This window comes from Salmo salar, chromosome ssa20 (assembly GCF_905237065.1).
Source record: "Salmo salar chromosome ssa20, Ssal_v3.1, whole genome shotgun sequence".
Taxonomy (NCBI): Eukaryota; Metazoa; Chordata; class Actinopteri; order Salmoniformes; family Salmonidae; genus Salmo; species Salmo salar.
This window is the reverse complement of record NC_059461.1, coordinates 94,657,068-94,674,315: the sequence shown is the minus strand read 5'-3', so window position 1 is coordinate 94,674,315 and position 17,248 is coordinate 94,657,068. Positions and strand designations below refer to the sequence as shown.

Below are 17,248 nucleotides of genomic sequence, written 5' to 3'. Positions count from 1 at the left end.
GTTGACAACTCCATTGTGTCCTCCTCCCAGAGTGCTAAGAGCCTTGGCGTGACCCTGGACAACACCCTGTCGTTCTCCGCTAACATCAAGGCGGTGACCCGATCCTGTAGGTTCATGCTCTACAACATTCGCAGAGTACGACCCTGCCTCACACAGGAAGCGGCGCAGGTTCTAATCCAGGCACTTGTCATCTCCCGTCTGGATTACTGTAACTCGCTGTTGGCTGGGCTCCCTGCCTGTGCCATTAAACCCCTACAACTCATCCAGAACGCCGCAGCCCGTCTGGTGTTCAACCTTCCCAAGTTCTCTCACGTCACCCCGCTCCTCCGCTCTCTCCACTGGCTTCCAGTTGAAGCTCGCATCCGCTACAAGACCATGGTGCTTGCCTACGGAGCTGTGAGGGGAACGGCACCTCCGTACCTTCAGGCTCTGATCAGTCCCTACACCCAAACGAGGGCACTGCGCTCATCCACCTCTGGCCTGCTGGCCCACCTACCTCTGCGGAAGCACAGTTCCCGCTCAGCCCAGTCAAAATTGTTCACTGCTCTGGCACCCCTATGGTGGAACAAGCTCCCTCATGACGCCAGGACAGCGGAGTCAATCACCACCTTCCGGAGACACCTGAAACCCCACCTCTTTAAGGAATACCTAGGATAGGATAAAGTAATCCTTCTAACCCCCCCCCCACCCCCTAAAATATTTAGATGCACTATTGTAAAGTGGTTGTTCCACTGGATATCATAAGGTGAATGCACCAATTTGTAAGTCGCTCTGGATAAGAGAGTCTGCTAAATGACTTAAATGTAAATGTAAAGCTGTTCCCATGGAGATATTACTCTAGACATACAGGAAAGCTGTTCCCATGGAGATATTACTCTAGACATACAGGAAAGCTGTTCCCATGGAGATATTACTCTAGACATACAGGAAAGCTGTTCCCATGGAGATATTACTCTAGACATACAGGAAAGCTGTTCCCATGGAGATATTACTCTAGACATACAGGAAAGCTGTTCCCATGGAGATATTACTCTAGACATACAGGAAAGCTGTTCCCATGGAGATATTACTCTAGACATACAGGAAAGCTGTTCCCATGGAGATATTACTCTAGACATACAGGAAAGCTGTTCCCATGGAGATATTACTCTAGACATACAGGAAAGCTGTTCCCATGGAGATATTACTCTAGACATACAGGAAAGCTGTTCCCATGGAGATATTACTCTAGACATACAGGAAAGCTGTTCCCATGGAGATATTACTCTAGACATACAGGAAAGCTGTTCCCATGGAGATATTACTCTAGACATACAGGAAAGCTGTTCCCATGGAGATATTACTCTAGACATACAGGAAAGCTGTTCCCATGGAGATATTACTCTAGACATACAGGAAAGCTGTTCCCATGGAGATATTACTCTAGACATACAGGAAAGCTGTTCCCATGGAGATATTACTCTAGACATACAGGAAAGCTGTTCCCGTTGAGATATTACTCTAGACATACAGGAAAGCTATAGAAGGTTGCATGAAATAGCTGTGAAATTATTCAGAATATAATATAATAAAATAAATGATTCATGATGATCACTCCTCTGTCTCTCTCAGGGGAAAAAGTGTGGTTTAAAAGGGGATGCAACCACAGCAAATAGATTACAAGAACAACAACCTTATGGGCCAGTTTTTCCCCAACAGAGATTGTGGAGCCCTAGATATTAAAAAAACACTTCCAGTAGAGTGTCGTTTTAGGATCAGGTTTAACCTGGGTCTGGAAAAACAGCTGTATATCATTTGCCCACCTCTCATGACCAGACTCTGCAGTCATTTTAATCAAGGTCTGTTAATAAACATTAGCAAGGACACAACTTTGCCGTATAACTGAATTACTTGACGGGGCGAGTCATGCTCCCATTGCAGTACCTTAAACTCCTTCTCGATGTTAGCCAGGACAGCCAGCTCGTTGCTCAGCTCCAGGGCAGCCATCACAGGGTCTTTGCTCGAGAGAGACATGTAGGCCGGGCTGGCCAGCCCTTTATAGGCGTTTATACGGGACCGAGAGTGGCTGAACGAGTCATGCTTCTGGTGGTAGCTGCAGGTGCCACACTTACAGAGGTAGTCGTGTGGCCTCTCGATACGGGCGTCCTTCCTCAGGAGGATGTGTACTACCTCGTACTCATGGCAGTGAGAGGCCAGGATGATGGGGGTGATGTCATGAGAGAACCGTGTACCATCCTCGTCATAGGAGAAGAAGTCGTCTCGTGTGTCTGCTTGGCCAGGACTGTTGACGAGCCTCTGTGTGTCTGCGAAGGCCCTGTGACTCAGTATGGCCTCCACTATCCTGACGTATCCTTTACTGATAGCCAACAGTAGAGCATCTCCTATCCTGGCCAGATTATCCTTATTCAGTAACAGCTCCGTAACCTCTAGATGCTCATTGGCCACCGCCAGCTGTAATGCATTCTGGCCCATGTAGTCCACACAGTTGACGTTGAGTTCAGGAAGTTCCTCCAGCATCTTGCGGACCTCGGGGATGTTGCCGTACTCCGCCGCGTCCAGGAAGCGCTCCTCGGTCAGGGATAGGCTGGCTGAGCGTGCGCTGAACATGTAGGCCGGCCCCCGCATGCCCAGCCTCCGTGTCTTGGCCAGCGTCTGTCGTAGCATGACGGTGTGACGGTCCTCACTGATCCGTCTGAACATACAAAACATACAGAGAGAGTTAGAGGCTGGTTTATGGTCGCCTGGACTCTCAGGCCAGAGAGTTAGAGAGGCTGGCTTATGGTAGCCTGGACTCTCAGGTCAGAGAGAGTTAGAGAGGCTGGTTTATAGTAGCCTGGACTCTCATGTCAGACAGTTAGAGAGACTGGTTTATGGTAGCCTGGACTCTCAGGTTAGAGAGTTAGAGGCTGGTTTAAAGTAGCCTGGACTCTCAGGTCAGACAGTTAGAGTCTGGTTTATAGTAGCCTGGACTCTCAGGCCAGAGAGAGTTAGAGAGACTGGCTTATGGTAGCCTGGACTCTCAGGTCAGAGGGATAGAGAGGCTGGTTTATGGTAGCCTGGACTCTCAGGTCAGAGAGTTAGAGAGGCTGGTTTATGGTAGCCTGGACTCTCAGGTCAGAGAGTTAGAGAGGCTGGTTTAAAGTAGCCTGGACTCTCAGGTCAGAGAGTTAGAGAGGCTGGTTTATGGTAGCCTGGACTCTCAGGTCAGAGAGTTAGAGGCTGGTTTATGGTAGCCTGGACTCTCAGGTCAGAGAGTTAGAGAGGCTGGTTTAAAGTAGCCTGGACTCTCAGGTCAGAGAGTTAGAGAGGCTGGTTTATGGTAGCCTGGACTCTCAGGTAAGAGAGAGTTAGAGGCTGGTTTATGGTAGCCTGGACTCTCAGGTCAGAGAGTTAGAGAGGCTGGTTTAAAGTAGCCTGGACTCTCAGGTCAGAGAGTTAGAGAGGCTGGTTTATGGTAGCCTGGACTCTCAGGTCAGACAGTTAGAGGCTGGTTTATGGTAGCCTGGACTCTCAGGTCAGAGAGTTAGAGAGAATGGTTTATGGTAGCCTGGACTCTCAAGTCAGAGAGAGTTAGAGAGAATGGTTTATGGTAGCCTGGACTCTCAGGTCAGAGAGAGTTAGAGAGGCTGGTTAATGGTAGCCTGGACTCAGATATTTTTATTTAACAAGGCAAGTAAAACAAATTCTTATTTAAAATGATGGCCTAACTAACTGTAACCCTAACTGTATGCTCATACTGCAGCCTTCTAACTGTAACTGTATGTTCATACTGCAGCCTTCTAACTGTATGTTCATACTGCAGCCTTCTAACTGTAACTGTATGTTCATACTGCAGCCTTCTAACAGTAACTGTATGTTCATACTGCAGCCTTCTAACTGTAACTGTATGCTCATACTGCAGCCTTCTAACTGTAACTGTATGTTCATACTGCAGCCTTCTAACTGTATGTTCATACTGCAGCCTTCTAACTGTAACTGTATGTTCATACTGCAGCCTTCTAACAGTAACTGTATGTTCATACTGCAGCCTTCTAACTGTATGTTCATACTGCAGCCTTCTAAATGTAACTGTATGTTCATACTGCAGCCTTCTAACTGTATGTTCATACTGCAGCCTTCTAACTGTAACTGTATGTTCATACTGCAGCCTTCTAACTGTAACTGTATGTTCATACTGCAGCCTTCTAACTGTAACTGTATGTTCATACTGCAGCCTTCTAACTGTAACTGTATGTTCATACTGCAGCCTTCTAACTGTAACTGTATGTTCATACTGCAGCCTTCTAACTGTATGTTCATACTGCAGCCTTCTAACTGTATGTTCATACTGCAGCCTTCTAACTGTATGTTCATACTGCAGCCTTCTAACTGTAACTATGTTCATACTGCAGCCTTCTAACTGTAACTGTATGTTCATACTGCAGCCTTCTAACTGTATGTTCATACTGCAGCCTTCTAACTGTATGTTCATACTGCAGCCTTCTAACTGTATGTTCATACTGCAGCCTTCTAACTGTAACTGTATGTTCATACTGCAGCCTTCTAACTGTAACTGTATGTTCATACTGCAGCCTTCTAACTGTATGTTCATACTGCAGCCTTCTAACTGTATGTTCATACTGCAGCCTTCTAACTGTAACTGTATGTTCATACTGCAGCCTTCTAACTGTAACTGTATGTTCATACTGCAGCCTTCTAACTGTAACTGTATGTTCATACTGCAGCCTTCTAACTGTATGTTCATACTGCAGCCTTCTAACTGTATGTTCATACTGCAGCCTTCTAACTGTAACTGTATGTTCATACTGCAGCCTTCTAACTGTAACTGTATGTTCATACTGCAGCCTTCTAACTGTAACTGTATGTTCATACTGCAGCCTTCTAACTGTAACTGTATGTTCATACTGCAGCCTTCTAACTGTAACTGTATGTTCATACTGCAGCCTTCTAACTGTATGTTCATACTGCAGCCTTCTAACTGTATGTTCATACTGCAGCCTTCTAACTGTAACTGTATGTTCATACTGCAGCCTTCTAACTGTATGTTCATACTGCAGCCTTCTAACTGTAACTGTATGTTCATACTGCAGCCTTCTAACTGTATGCTCATACTGCAGCCTTCTAACTGTAACTGTATGTTCATACTGCAGCCTTCTAACTGTAACTGTATGTTCATACTGCAGCCTTCTAACTGTATGTTCATACTGCAGCCTTCTAACTGTAACTGTATGTTCATACTGCAGCCTTCTAACTGTAACTGTATGTTCATACTGCAGCCTTCTAACTGTAACTGTATGCTCATACTGCAGCCTTCTAACTGTAACTGTATGTTCATACTGCAGCCTTCTAACTGTATGTTCATACTGCAGCCTTCTAACTGTATGTTCATACTGCAGCCTTCTAACTGTAACTGTATGCTCATACTGCAGCCTTCTAACTGTAACTGTATGTTCATACTGCAGCCTTCTAACTGTATGCTCATACTGCAGCCTTCTAACTGTATGTTCATACTGCAGCCTTCTAACTGTATCTTCATACTGCAGCCTTCTAACTGTAACTGTATGTTCATACTGCAGCCTTCTAACTGTATGTTCATACTGCAGCCTTCTAACTGTAACTGTATGTTCATACTGCAGCCTTCTAACTGTAACTGTATGCTCATACTGCAACCTTCTAACTGTAACTGTATGCTCATACTGCAGCCTTCTAACTGTAACTGTATGTTCATACTGCAGCCTTCTAACTGTAACTGTATGTTCATACTGCAGCCTTCTAACTGTATGTTCATACTGCAGCCTTCTAACTGTATGTTCATACTGCAGCCTTCTAACTGTATGTTCATACTGCAGCCTTCTAACTGTAACTGTATGTTCATACTGCAGCCTTCTAACAGTAACTGTATGTTCATACTGCAGCCTTCTAACTGTAACTATATTTTTATAACGTATACTTCTAACTGTAACTGTATGTTCAAGCCTCTCTGCTCAGGCTCTGTGTAACAAACGGTCATGTTAATGGTTTTATTGGGGTGGGCCAACAGTAGGATGCATTTGAAATGGCACCCTATATCATGACACAAGGCGAGACCCAGATGCAGACACAGGAGGCAGATGGTTGGAGTCTTACAATATGTATTAATCCAATAGGGTAAGGCAAGAGAATGGTCGTGGACAGACAGAAGGGTCAAAACCAGTTCTGAGTCCAAAAAGGTACCGAAGGGCAGGCAGAATCAAGGTCAAGCCAGGCAGGATGATCAGGCAGGTGGGAAAGTAGTCCAGAGTCAGGCAGGTGTCAAAACCAGGAAGACTATCAAAAAGAGAATAGCAAAAGGAATACAGGAAGAACACGCTGGTTGACTTGGAAAACATACAAGACGAACTGGCACAGAGAGACAGGAAACACAGGGATAAATACACTGGGGCAGAGAGACAGGAAACACAGGGATAAATACACTGGGGCAGAGAGACAGGAAACACAGGGATAAATACACTGGGGCAGAGAGACAGGAAACACAGGGATAAATACACTGGCACAGAGAGACAGGAAACACAGGGATAAATACACTGGGGCAGAGAGACATGAAACACAGGGATAAATACACTGGGGCAGAGAGACATGAAACACAGGGATAAATACACTGGGGCAGAGAGACAGGAAACACAGGGATAAATACACTGGGGCAGAGAGACAGGAAACACAGGGATAAATACACTGGCACAGAGAGACAGGAAACACAGGGATAAATACACTGGCACAGAGAGACAGGAAACACAGGGATAAATACACTGGCACAGAGAGACAGGAAACACAGGGATAAATACACTGGCACAGAGAGACAGGAAACACAGGGATAAATACACTGGGGCAGAGAGACAGGAAACACAGTGATAAATACACTGGGGCAGAGAGACAGGAAACACAGGGATAAATACACTGGGGAAAATGAGCCACACCTGGAGGAGGTGGAGACAATCACATGAACAGGTGAAACAGATCAGGGCGTGACACCCTATTCCCTATAGTGAACTACTTTTGACAAATAGGGTGCCATTTGGGACACAGACTAAGTCTGCCAGTCCAGACCAGAGGACTATGTACCGCAGATGGACAGAGCTGGTGATCAGAGACTGAATCATGACTCCCCACCCACAGTATTGGTAGGTTATGTATTCACATTCACTACTAGCAATATGTGTATGAGCGATAGTCTCTTGTCCTCTCCACCTGCCCTCCTCTCCTTTCCCCTCCCATCCTTTCTCCTCTCCTCTCCTCTCTATTATCTCCTCTCCTTTTTCCTTTCTCATCTCCCCTCTACTCCTCTCAACTTCTCTCCTCTTCTCCTCTCCTCTCTATTCTCTCCTCTCCTTTTTACTTTCTCCTCTACTCCTCTCAACTCCTCTCCTCTCCTCTCTATTCTCTCCTCTCCTTTACTTTATCCACTACTCCTCTCAACTCCTCTCCTCTCCTCTCTATTCTCTCCTCTCCTTTTTCCTTTCTCCTCATCTCCTATTAACTCCTCTCCTCTTTCCTCTTCTCCACTCCTCTCTATTCTCTCCTCTCCTTTTTCCTTTCTCCTCTACTCCTCTTAACTCCTCTCCCCTCCTCTCCTCTAGTCTCTCTCCTCTCCCCTCCTCTCCTCTAGTCTCTCTCCTCTCCTCTCCTCTCCCCTCCCCTCCTCTCCTCTAGTCTCTCTCCTCTCCTCTCCTCTCCCCTCCCCTCCTCTCCTCTAGTCTCTCTCCTCTCCTCTCCCCTCCTCTCCCCTCCCCTCCTCTAGTCTCTCTCATCCCCTCCCCTCCTCTAGTCTCTCTCCTCTAGTCTCTCCCCTCCCCTCCTCTAGTCTCTCCCCTCCCCTCCCCTCCCCTAGTCTCTCTCCTCTCCTCTCCTCTCCTCTCCTCTCCTCTCCTCTCCTCTCCTCTCCTCCTATTTACTCTTCTCTTCTTGTTCTCACACCAAACATGCTCGAAAGAAAATGTTCAAAACCAAGGAGTTCTGGACCCAGGATCCTGGAACGCTGTGGTCAAATACATGTAATTACTGCAATGGTCAAGGAACTCCAAGATGAGTATATCAAATCTTCAATCCCCATGATATAGGGTACGTATGTCACCACAAAAGCAGTAGGAACATACGCTGAATTATTTACTTAAAGACCAACTAGATGTACCATCTCTCTGAGATAATTGCATTTAGAAATAACATAATTTACATAATTGTGTTTTGAGGTAGCGAGGTAAGACTACTGCTTCCGTATGGAGGAAGACAGCTGGACGGATGGATGGTGGTTAGGCCAGGATGGATGGTTCTACCGCCCACTCAGAATACATTGGAGTTCAACACCCAGGACTTCACTGGTCTGATCCAGTCTGTTTGTGCAACTGCTCTCTGCGTTTGTTCATTGTCATGCGGAACAGGTCGGAGAGCTCCGTTCGAGAACTTTAATATCCTGTGTTTGTTTTTTTGTTTTTTTTATGTGGGTCTTATCTCATTTCTACCAGTAGGAAAAGCTCTCCCTCACCCTCCATTTGACAAATCTGACCATAACTCTATCCTCCTGATTCCTGCTCACAAGCAAAACCTCAAACAGGAAGTACCGGTGACGCACCCAAATACGGAAGTAGTCCAATGAAGCGGATGCTAAGCTACAGGACTGTATCGCTAGCACAGACTGGAATATGTTCCAGGATTCATACGATGGAATTGTGGAGTTTACCACGTCAGTCACCGGCTTCATTAATAAGTGCATCACCGACGTTGTCTCCACAGTGACAGTACGTACATATCCCAACCAGAAGCCATGGATTACAGGCAACATCCGGACTGAGCTAAAGGGTAGAGCTGCCGCTTTCAAGGAGCGGGACACTAATCCAGACACTTACAAGAAATCTCGCTACGACCAACAACGAGCCATCAAACAGTCAAAATGTCAATACAGGACTAAGATTGACTCCGACTACGCCGGCTTTGATGCTCATCGGATGTGGCAAGGCTTGCAAACTATCACGGATTACATAGGGAAACACAGCCATGAGCTGCCCAGTAATATGAGCCTACCAGACGAGCTAAATACCTTCTATGCTCACTTTGAGGCAAGCAACACTGAACCATGCATGAGAGCACCAGTTGTTCCGGACAACTGTGTGATCTCGCTCTCCGTAGCCGATGTGAGTAAGACCTTTAAACAGCTTAAAATTCACAAGGCCGCAGGGCGAAACGGCAAGTGTATTCTCTGACATTTTCAACCTCTCCCTGACACAGTCTGTAATACCTACATGTTTCAAACAGATGACCATAGTCCCTATGCCCAAGAATGCCAAAGTGACTTGTCTAAATTACTATCGCCCCGTAGCACTCACATCTGTAGCCATGAAATACTTTGACTGTCTGGTCATGGCTCACATCAACACCATCATCCCAGACACTCTGGACCCACTCCAATTCGCATTGTGCCCCAACAGATCCACAGATGAAGCAATCTATATTGCACTCCACAATGCTCTCTCCCACATGGACAAGAGGGACACCTATGTGAGAATGCTGTTGATTTGACAACAGCTCAGCATTCAACACCATAGTGCCCTCCGAGCTCATCACTAAGCTCAGGACCCTGGGACTAAACACCTCCCTCTGCAACTGGATCCTGGACTTCCTGACGGGTCGCCCCAAGGTGGTAAGGGTAGGTAACAACACATCTGCCATGCTGATCTTCAACACAGGAGCCCCTCAGGGGTGTGTGCTTAGTCCCCTACTGTACTTTCTGTGACCGTACATGACTCCAACAGCATTATTAAGTTTGCTGACGACACAGCAGTGGTTAGCCTGATCACTGACGACAATGAGACAGCCTATAGGGAGGAGATCAGTGACCTGGGAGTGTGGTGTGAGGACAACAACCTCTCCCCTAAGATCAGCAAGACAAAAGAGCTGATCATGGACTACGGGAAACGGAGGGACGAATATGCCCTCATCCACACCGACAGGGCTGTAGCGGAGTGGGTCTTGAGATCCAAGTTCCTCCACATCACTAAGGAATTATCATGTTCCCGACACACTAACACAGTTGTGAAGAAGGCATGACAACACCTTTTCCGCCTCGGGAGGCTGAAAAGATTTGGCATGGATCCTCAGACCCTCAAAAAGTTCTAAAGCTGCACCATTAAAAGCATCTTGACTGGCTGCATCACCGCTTGGTACGGCAACAGCTTGGCATCCGACCGCAAGAGGCTACAGAGGGTAGTGCGAACAACGCAGTACATCACTGATGCCGTGCTTCCTGCCATCCAGGACCTTTATACCAGGCGTTGTCAGAGGAAGGCCCTAAACATTTTCAAAGATTCCAGCCACCCAAGTCATGGACTGTTCTCTCTGCTACCGCACGGCAAGCGGTACCGATGGACCAAGTCTAGAACCAACAGGTCCCTGAACAGTCATAGACTGTTCTCTCTGCTACCGCACGGCAAGCGGTACCGATGCACCAAGTCTAGAACCAAACAGGACCCTGAACAGCATCTACCCCCAAAGCCATAAGACTGATAAATAGTTAGTCCAGGTAGCTATTGGTTAACTATTTTACTATCTGCATTAACCCTTTTCGCACCAACTCTTTTGATTCATTACATACGCTGCTGCTACAGTTTTTATTATCTATCCTGTTGCATAGTCACTTTATCCCTGGCCTATATGTACTGTATATATCTACCTCAACTACCTCGTACCCATGCACATCGACTCGGGACGGGTACCCTGTGTATATAGCATTGTGAATGTATTCCTTATGTTATTATTGTGGTTATTTCTACATGTTTCCTCTCTGCGTTGTTGGGAAGGGCCCATAAGCATTTCACCGTTAGTCTACACCTGTTGTTTACCAATCATGTGACAAATACAATTTTGATATGATTTGATAAAATTATTTTTTAAAAGTTGGCTTTTCAGCGGTATGGGGCCAGGCTAAGACTTGAAATGTGTAGGCAACAACAATACCACACTGCTAATGTTGTATAGGACCAGGCTAAAATACTACGTTTGACCTGAGCCCTATGAAACTACATAGCGCACTGCCAGAGCCCTATGAAACCTGTTCAAAACAAGTGCAATAGTGTATACCTATATCAGAATGATCAAAGCGCAGCGGATGGTGGAAGTACCTATCTCAATTTAAAGCAACTCACTGATATAGCCTGGCCCTGTACTGTCTAGTCCCTGTATATCTGATATAGCCTGGACTTGTACTGTCTAGTCCCTGTACTGTCTAGTCCATGTATTACTGATATAGCCTGGCCCTGTACTGTCTAGTCCCTGTATTACTGATATAGCCTGGCCCTGTACTGTCTAGTCCCTGTACTGTCTAGTCCATGTATTACTGATATAGCCTGGCCCTGTACTGTCTAGTCCCTGTATTACTGATATAGCCTGGCCCTGTACTGTCTAGTCCATGTACTGTCTAGTCCCTGTATTACTGATATAGCCTGGCCCTGTACTGTCTAGTCCCTGTACTGTCTAGTCCCTGTACTGTCTAGTCCCTGTATTACTGATATAGCCTGGCCCTGTACTGTCTAGTCCCTGTATTACTGATATAGCCTGGCCCTGTACTGTCTAGTCCCTGTATTACTGATATAGCCTGGCCCTGTACTGTCTAGTCCCTGTACTGTCTAGTACCTGTATTACTGATATAGCCTGGCCCTGTACTGTCTAGTCCCTGTACTGTCTAGTCCATGTATTACTGATATAGCCTGGCCCTGTACTGTCTAGTCCCTGTATTACTGATATAGCCTGGCCCTGTACTGTCTAGTCCATGTACTGTCTAGTCCCTGTATTACTGATATAGCCTGGCCCTGTACTGTCTAGTCCCTGTACTGTCTAGTCCCTGTATTACTGATATAGCCTGGCCCTGTACTGTCTAGTCCCTGTATTACTGATATAGCCTGGCCCTGTACTGTCTAGTCCCTGTATTACTGATATAGCCTGGCCCTGTACTGTCTAGTCCCTGTACTGTCTAGTACCTGTATTACTGATATAGCCTGGCCCTGTACTGTCTAGTCCCTGTATCACTGATATAGCCTGGCCCTGTACTGTCTAGTCCCTGTACTGTCTAGTCCCTGTATTACTGATATAGCCTGACCCTGTACTGTCTAGTCCCTGTATCACCGATATAGCCTGGCCCTGTACTGTCTAGTCCCTGTATTACTGATATAGCCTGGCCCTGTACTGTCTAGTCCCTGTATTACTTAATGCTTAACTTTTCTTTTATTGGATATTTTGAGCTGATTTCTCCATTTGAGCAGGCAGTAACACACAATTTGTTCATCATGCGTCATAATTATGGATTTACGTTTTTCCTGATCAAGTGACCTGACCAGGAATTAGTTTAGGACTCTAATAGGGGATTGGTCAAGTCCTGTGGTAGCTGACTGCTCCCTGATCTGTGCCTGCTCCCTGATCTGTACCTAGTCCCAGACCCTAGCCTGCTCCCTGATCTGTGCCTGCTCCCTGATCTGTACCTAGTCCCAGACCCTAGCCTGCTCCCTGATCTGTGCCTGCTCCCTGATCTGTACCTAGTCCCAGACCCTAGCCTGCTCCCTGATCTGTGCCTGCTCCCTGATCTGTACCTAGTCCCAGACCCTAGCCTGCTCCCTGATCTGAGGCTGGTCCCAGACCCTAGCCTGCTCCCGTTCTGAGCCTGGTCCCAGACCCTAGCCTGGACCCTGATCTGAGCCTGGTCCCAGACCCTAGCCTGCTCCCTGATCTGAGCCTGCTCCCAGACCCTAGCCTGCTCCCAGACCCTAGCCTGCTCCCAGACCCTAGCCTGCTCTCTGATCTGAGCCTGGTCCCAGACCCTAGCCTGCTCCCGTTCTGAGCCTGGTCCCAGACCCTAGCTTGCTCCCTGATCTGTGCGTGCTCCCTGATCTGTGCCTGGTCCCAGACCCTAGACTGCTCCCGTTCTGAGCCTGCTCCTGTTCTGAGCCTGGTCCCAGAACCTAGCCTGGTCCCAGACCCTAGCCTGCTCCCTGATCTGTGCCTAGTCCCAGACCCTAGCCTGGTCCCAGACCCTAGCCTGCTCCCTGATCTGTGCCTGATCCCAGACCCTAGCCTGCTCCCTGATCTGAGCCTGGTCCCAGACCCTAGCCTGCTCCTTGATCTGAGCCTGGTCCCAGACCCTAGCCTGCTCCCGTTCTGGACCCAGACCCTAGCCTGCTCCCTGATCTGTGCCTGGTCCCAGACCCTAGGCTGCTCCCTGATCTGAGCCTCGTCCCAGACCCTAGCCTGCTCCCGTTCTGAGCCTGGTCCCAGACCCTAGGCTGCTCCCTGATCTGAGCCTGGTCCCAGACCCTAGCCTGCTCCCTGATCTGAGCCTGGTCCCAGACCCTAGCCTGCTCCCTGATCTGAGCCTGGTCCCAGACCCTAGCCTGCTCCCTGATCTGAGCCTGGTCCCAGACCCTAGACTGCTCCCTGATCTGAGCCTGGTCCCAGACCCTAGCCTGCTCCCTGATGTGAGCCTGGTCCCAGACCCTAGCCTGCTCCCTGATCTGAGCCTGGTCCCAGACCCTAGCCTTCTCCCTGATGTGAGCCTGGTCCCAGACCCTAGCCTGCTCCCTGATGTGAGCCTGGTCCCAGACCCTAGCCTGCTCCCGTTCTGAGCCTGGTCCCAGACCCTAGCCTGCTCCCTGATCTGTACCTGGTCCCAGACCCTAGCCTGCTCCCTGATCTGAGCCTGGTCCCAGATCCTAGTCTGCTCCCTGATCTGTGCCTGCTCCCAGACCCTAGCCTGCTCCCGTTCTGAGCCTGGTCCCAGACCCTAGCCTGCTCCCTGATGTGAGCCTGGTCCCAGACCCTAGCCTGCTCCCATTGTGAGCCTGGTCCCAGAACCTAGCCTGCTCCCTGATCTGTGCGTGCTCCCTGATCTGTGCCTGGTCCCAGACCCTAGCCTGCTCCGGTTCTGAGCCTGGTCCCAGACCCTAGCCTGCTCCCGTTCTGAGCCTGGTCCCAGACCCAAGCCTGCTCCCTGATCTGTGCCTGGTCCCAGACCCTAGCCTGCTCCCAGACCCTCGCCTGGTCCCAGACCCTAGCCTGGTCCCTGATCTGTGCCTGGTCCCAGACCCTAGCCTGGTCCCTGATCTGTGCCTGGTCCCAGACCCTAGTTGCTCCCTGATCTGAGCCTGGTCCCAGACCCTAGCCTGCTCCCTGATCTGTGCCTGGTCCCAGACCCTAGCCTGCTCCCTGATCTGAGCCTGGTCCCAGACCCTAGCCTGGACCCTGATCTGTGCCTGGTCCCAGACCCTAGCCTGCTCCCTGATCTGAGCCTGGTCCCAGACCCTAGCCTGCTCCCTAATCTGAGCCTGGTCCCAGACCCTAGCCTGCTCCCTGATCTGAGCCTCGTCCCAGACCCTAGCCTGCTCCCGTTCTGAGCCTGGTCCCAGACCCTAGCCTGCTCCCTGATCTGTGCCTGGTCCCAGACCCTAGCCTTCTCCCTGATCTGAGCCTGGTCCCAGACCCTAGCCTGCTCCCATTCTGAGCCTGGTCCCAGACCCTAGCCTGCTCCCGTTCTGAGCCTGGTCCCAGACCCTAGCCTGCTCCCTGATCTGAGCCTGGTCCCAGACCCTAGCCTGCTCCCGTTCTGAACCTGGTCCCAGACCCTAGCCTGCTCCCGTTCTGAGCCTGGTCCCAGACCCTAGCCTGCTCCCTGATCTGAGCCTGGTCCCAGACCCTAGCCTGCTCCCTGATCTGAGCCTGGTCCCAGACCCTAGCCTGCTCCCATTCTGAGCCTGGTCCCAGACCCTAGCCTGGTCCCAGACCCTAGCCTGCTCCCTGATCTGAGCCTGCTCCCTGATCTCAGCCTGGACCCTGATCTGAGGCTGGTCCCAGACCCTAGCCTGGTCCCAGACCCTAGTCTGCTCCCGTTCTGAGCCTGGTCCCAGACCCTAGCCTGCTCCCTGATCTGAGCCTGGTCCCAGACCCTAGCCTGCTCCCTGATGTGAGCCTGGTCCCAGACCCTAGCCTGCTCCCATTCTGAGCCTGGTCCCAGACCCTAGCCTGGTCCCAGACCCTAGCCTGCTCCTGTTCTGAGCCTAGTCCCAGACCCTAGCCTGCTCCTGTTCTGAGCCTGGTCCCAGACCCTAGCCTGGTCCCTGATCTGAGCCTGGTCCCAGACCCTAGCTGCTCCCTGATCTGTACCCGGTCCCAGACCCTAGCCTGCTCCCTGATCTGAGGCTGGTCCCAGACCCTAGCCTGCTCCCGTTCTGAGCATGGTCCCAGACCCTAGCCTGGACCCTGATCTGTACCCGGTCCCAGACCCTAGCCTGCTCCCTGATCTGAGGCTGGTCCCAGACCCTAGCCTGCTCCCGTTCTGAGCCTGGTCCCAGACCCTAGCCTGGACCCTGATCTGAGCCTGGTCCCAGACCCTAGCCTGCTCCCTGATCTGAGCCTGGTCCCAGACCCTAGCCTGCTCCCTGATCTGAGCCTGGTCCCAGACCCTAGCCTGCTCCTGGATCTTTTTGTGCTCTTGCTAACTCCATTGCTCCTTGTCAAGCCAACATGTTTTCCATTCGGAATGACAATATAAGCCAAGGAGTTGGCATGATAATACAAGCATTCCTGCTATAAGAAACCTAGTGTAGACCAACTATATTTGGTCATATGCACACCCGGCCTGTCTAATGTGTAATGAAAAAATACATTTGGAAGTACTGTGCCTTCAGAAAGTATTCATACCCCTTGATTTATTCCACATTTTATTGTGTGTTACAGCCTGAATTCAACATGGATTCAATTGTTGCTTTTTGCTCTCACCCATTTCCACACTATACCCCGTAATGACCAAATAAAAACATGCTTTTAGAAATGTTTGCAAATGTATTGAGAATTAAATACATAAATACCTAATTTACATAAATATTCACACCCGATGAGTCAATACACGTTAGATTCACTTTTGGCAATGATTACATCTGTGAGTCTTTTTGGGTAAGTCTCTAAAAGATTTGCACACATGGAATGTACAATATTTTCACATTCTTTACAAAAAAATATTTAAACTCTGTTTTATGTTGGTTGTTGATCATTACAAGACAGACATTTTCAATTCTTGCCGTAGATTTTCAAGCTGATTTAAGACAAAACTGTTACTAGGGTGACCAAGTTTGCTCCCGACGAGGATGGGTGTAGATGAGGAGCTTCATCGAACTCGACACAAAAATGGATTTTGGCAACAATATTTACCCATTTTGGGGCATAGTGATACTCATACAAGTGAAAGGCAGATTTTTGTTACAACCAAACACTACACATGTCTAACCGGGATAGCCGCAAACCACAGCGCACAAAGGATTCACTGCAGACACAACTGTCCAAGCTTAGCAAGAAAATGGAGGCTGCCTTTCGGGCCAGCAAAGCCAGACACTGCAACTTGCAAGCACACTCTGACCTTTCTTGCCTCCAAAAATCTGTAAAATGGAGTTTGTCCACGCAAAATATTGAACAAGACATGTCAGAAACAAAGACCGGGATGGAGAAAATGGAAGGGAAAATTGATACGCTAGCCACCCGCGATAGTGAAGCAACATTAAAGAATGGCGTTTTCACAACAAAAAGGTCAGGTAGACGAAATCCAGAAGGAATTGCAAGAATTACAGGACCATGTTGATAATTTGGATAACAGGGGGTGTCGCTGTAGTATTCAAATCTTAGGGGTTCCTAAGATGGCAGAAGAGAAAGACATGATACAGTTTCTACAGAAGGAAATCCTGAATATGCTGGAATGCCACTTAAGATACCAGAGGGCACACAGAGTCCCCACAGGCCCGCTCAGAAGATAGCAGAAAGAGCGAGGCCGGACACGGCCCATCATGGTCAACATGCTACGTTATCAGGTGAAGGAGGAAATTCTCAGAGCAGCGAAAGAGAAGAAAGTTGACATGGCTGGGATGCTCTCCTCAGACTATTTTAAAGGAGGTAAAGACCAGAGGATGGCATTCAAACAGGTCAAAACTGATCTGAAATCCACTTCATTCTGCGTTTTCCTGCTATAGTGCGTTCTGTCCAGAAACAGAATGGGCTAAACCAGGCTGGTAACAGATGGAAGGGAGGGGCTAAAGGAAGGGAGGGGCTAAAGGAAGGGAGGGGCTAAACCAGGCTGGTAACAGATGGAAGGGAGGGGCTAAAGGAAGGGAGGGGCTAAAGGAAGGGAGGGGCTAAAGGAAGGGAGGGGCTAAACCAGGCTGGTACCAGATGGAAGGGAGTAAACCAGGCTGGTACC

The 17,248-nt window shown here is 48.8% G+C and overlaps 1 protein-coding gene across 3 annotated transcripts in view; it reads right to left on the bottom strand.

The window, feature by feature from the left end:
* Nucleotides 1-2,664, bottom strand: part of trpc6b (transient receptor potential cation channel, subfamily C, member 6b) — a 52,504-nt gene extending 49,840 nt beyond the window's left edge. For 2 of the 3 annotated variants that reach the window (XM_045704167.1, XM_045704168.1), the window contains exon 1: nucleotides 1,924-2,631. In XM_045704167.1, coding sequence (XP_045560123.1) covers nucleotides 1,924-2,625 — 702 coding nt within the window. In that variant the 5' untranslated portion in view covers nucleotides 2,626-2,631. Of the gene's footprint in view, nucleotides 1-1,923 lie in introns of all 3 variants that reach the window. The other variant, XM_014163712.2, reaches the window with a different exon arrangement.
* Between the last annotated feature and the right edge of the window lie 14,584 nt (nucleotides 2,665-17,248).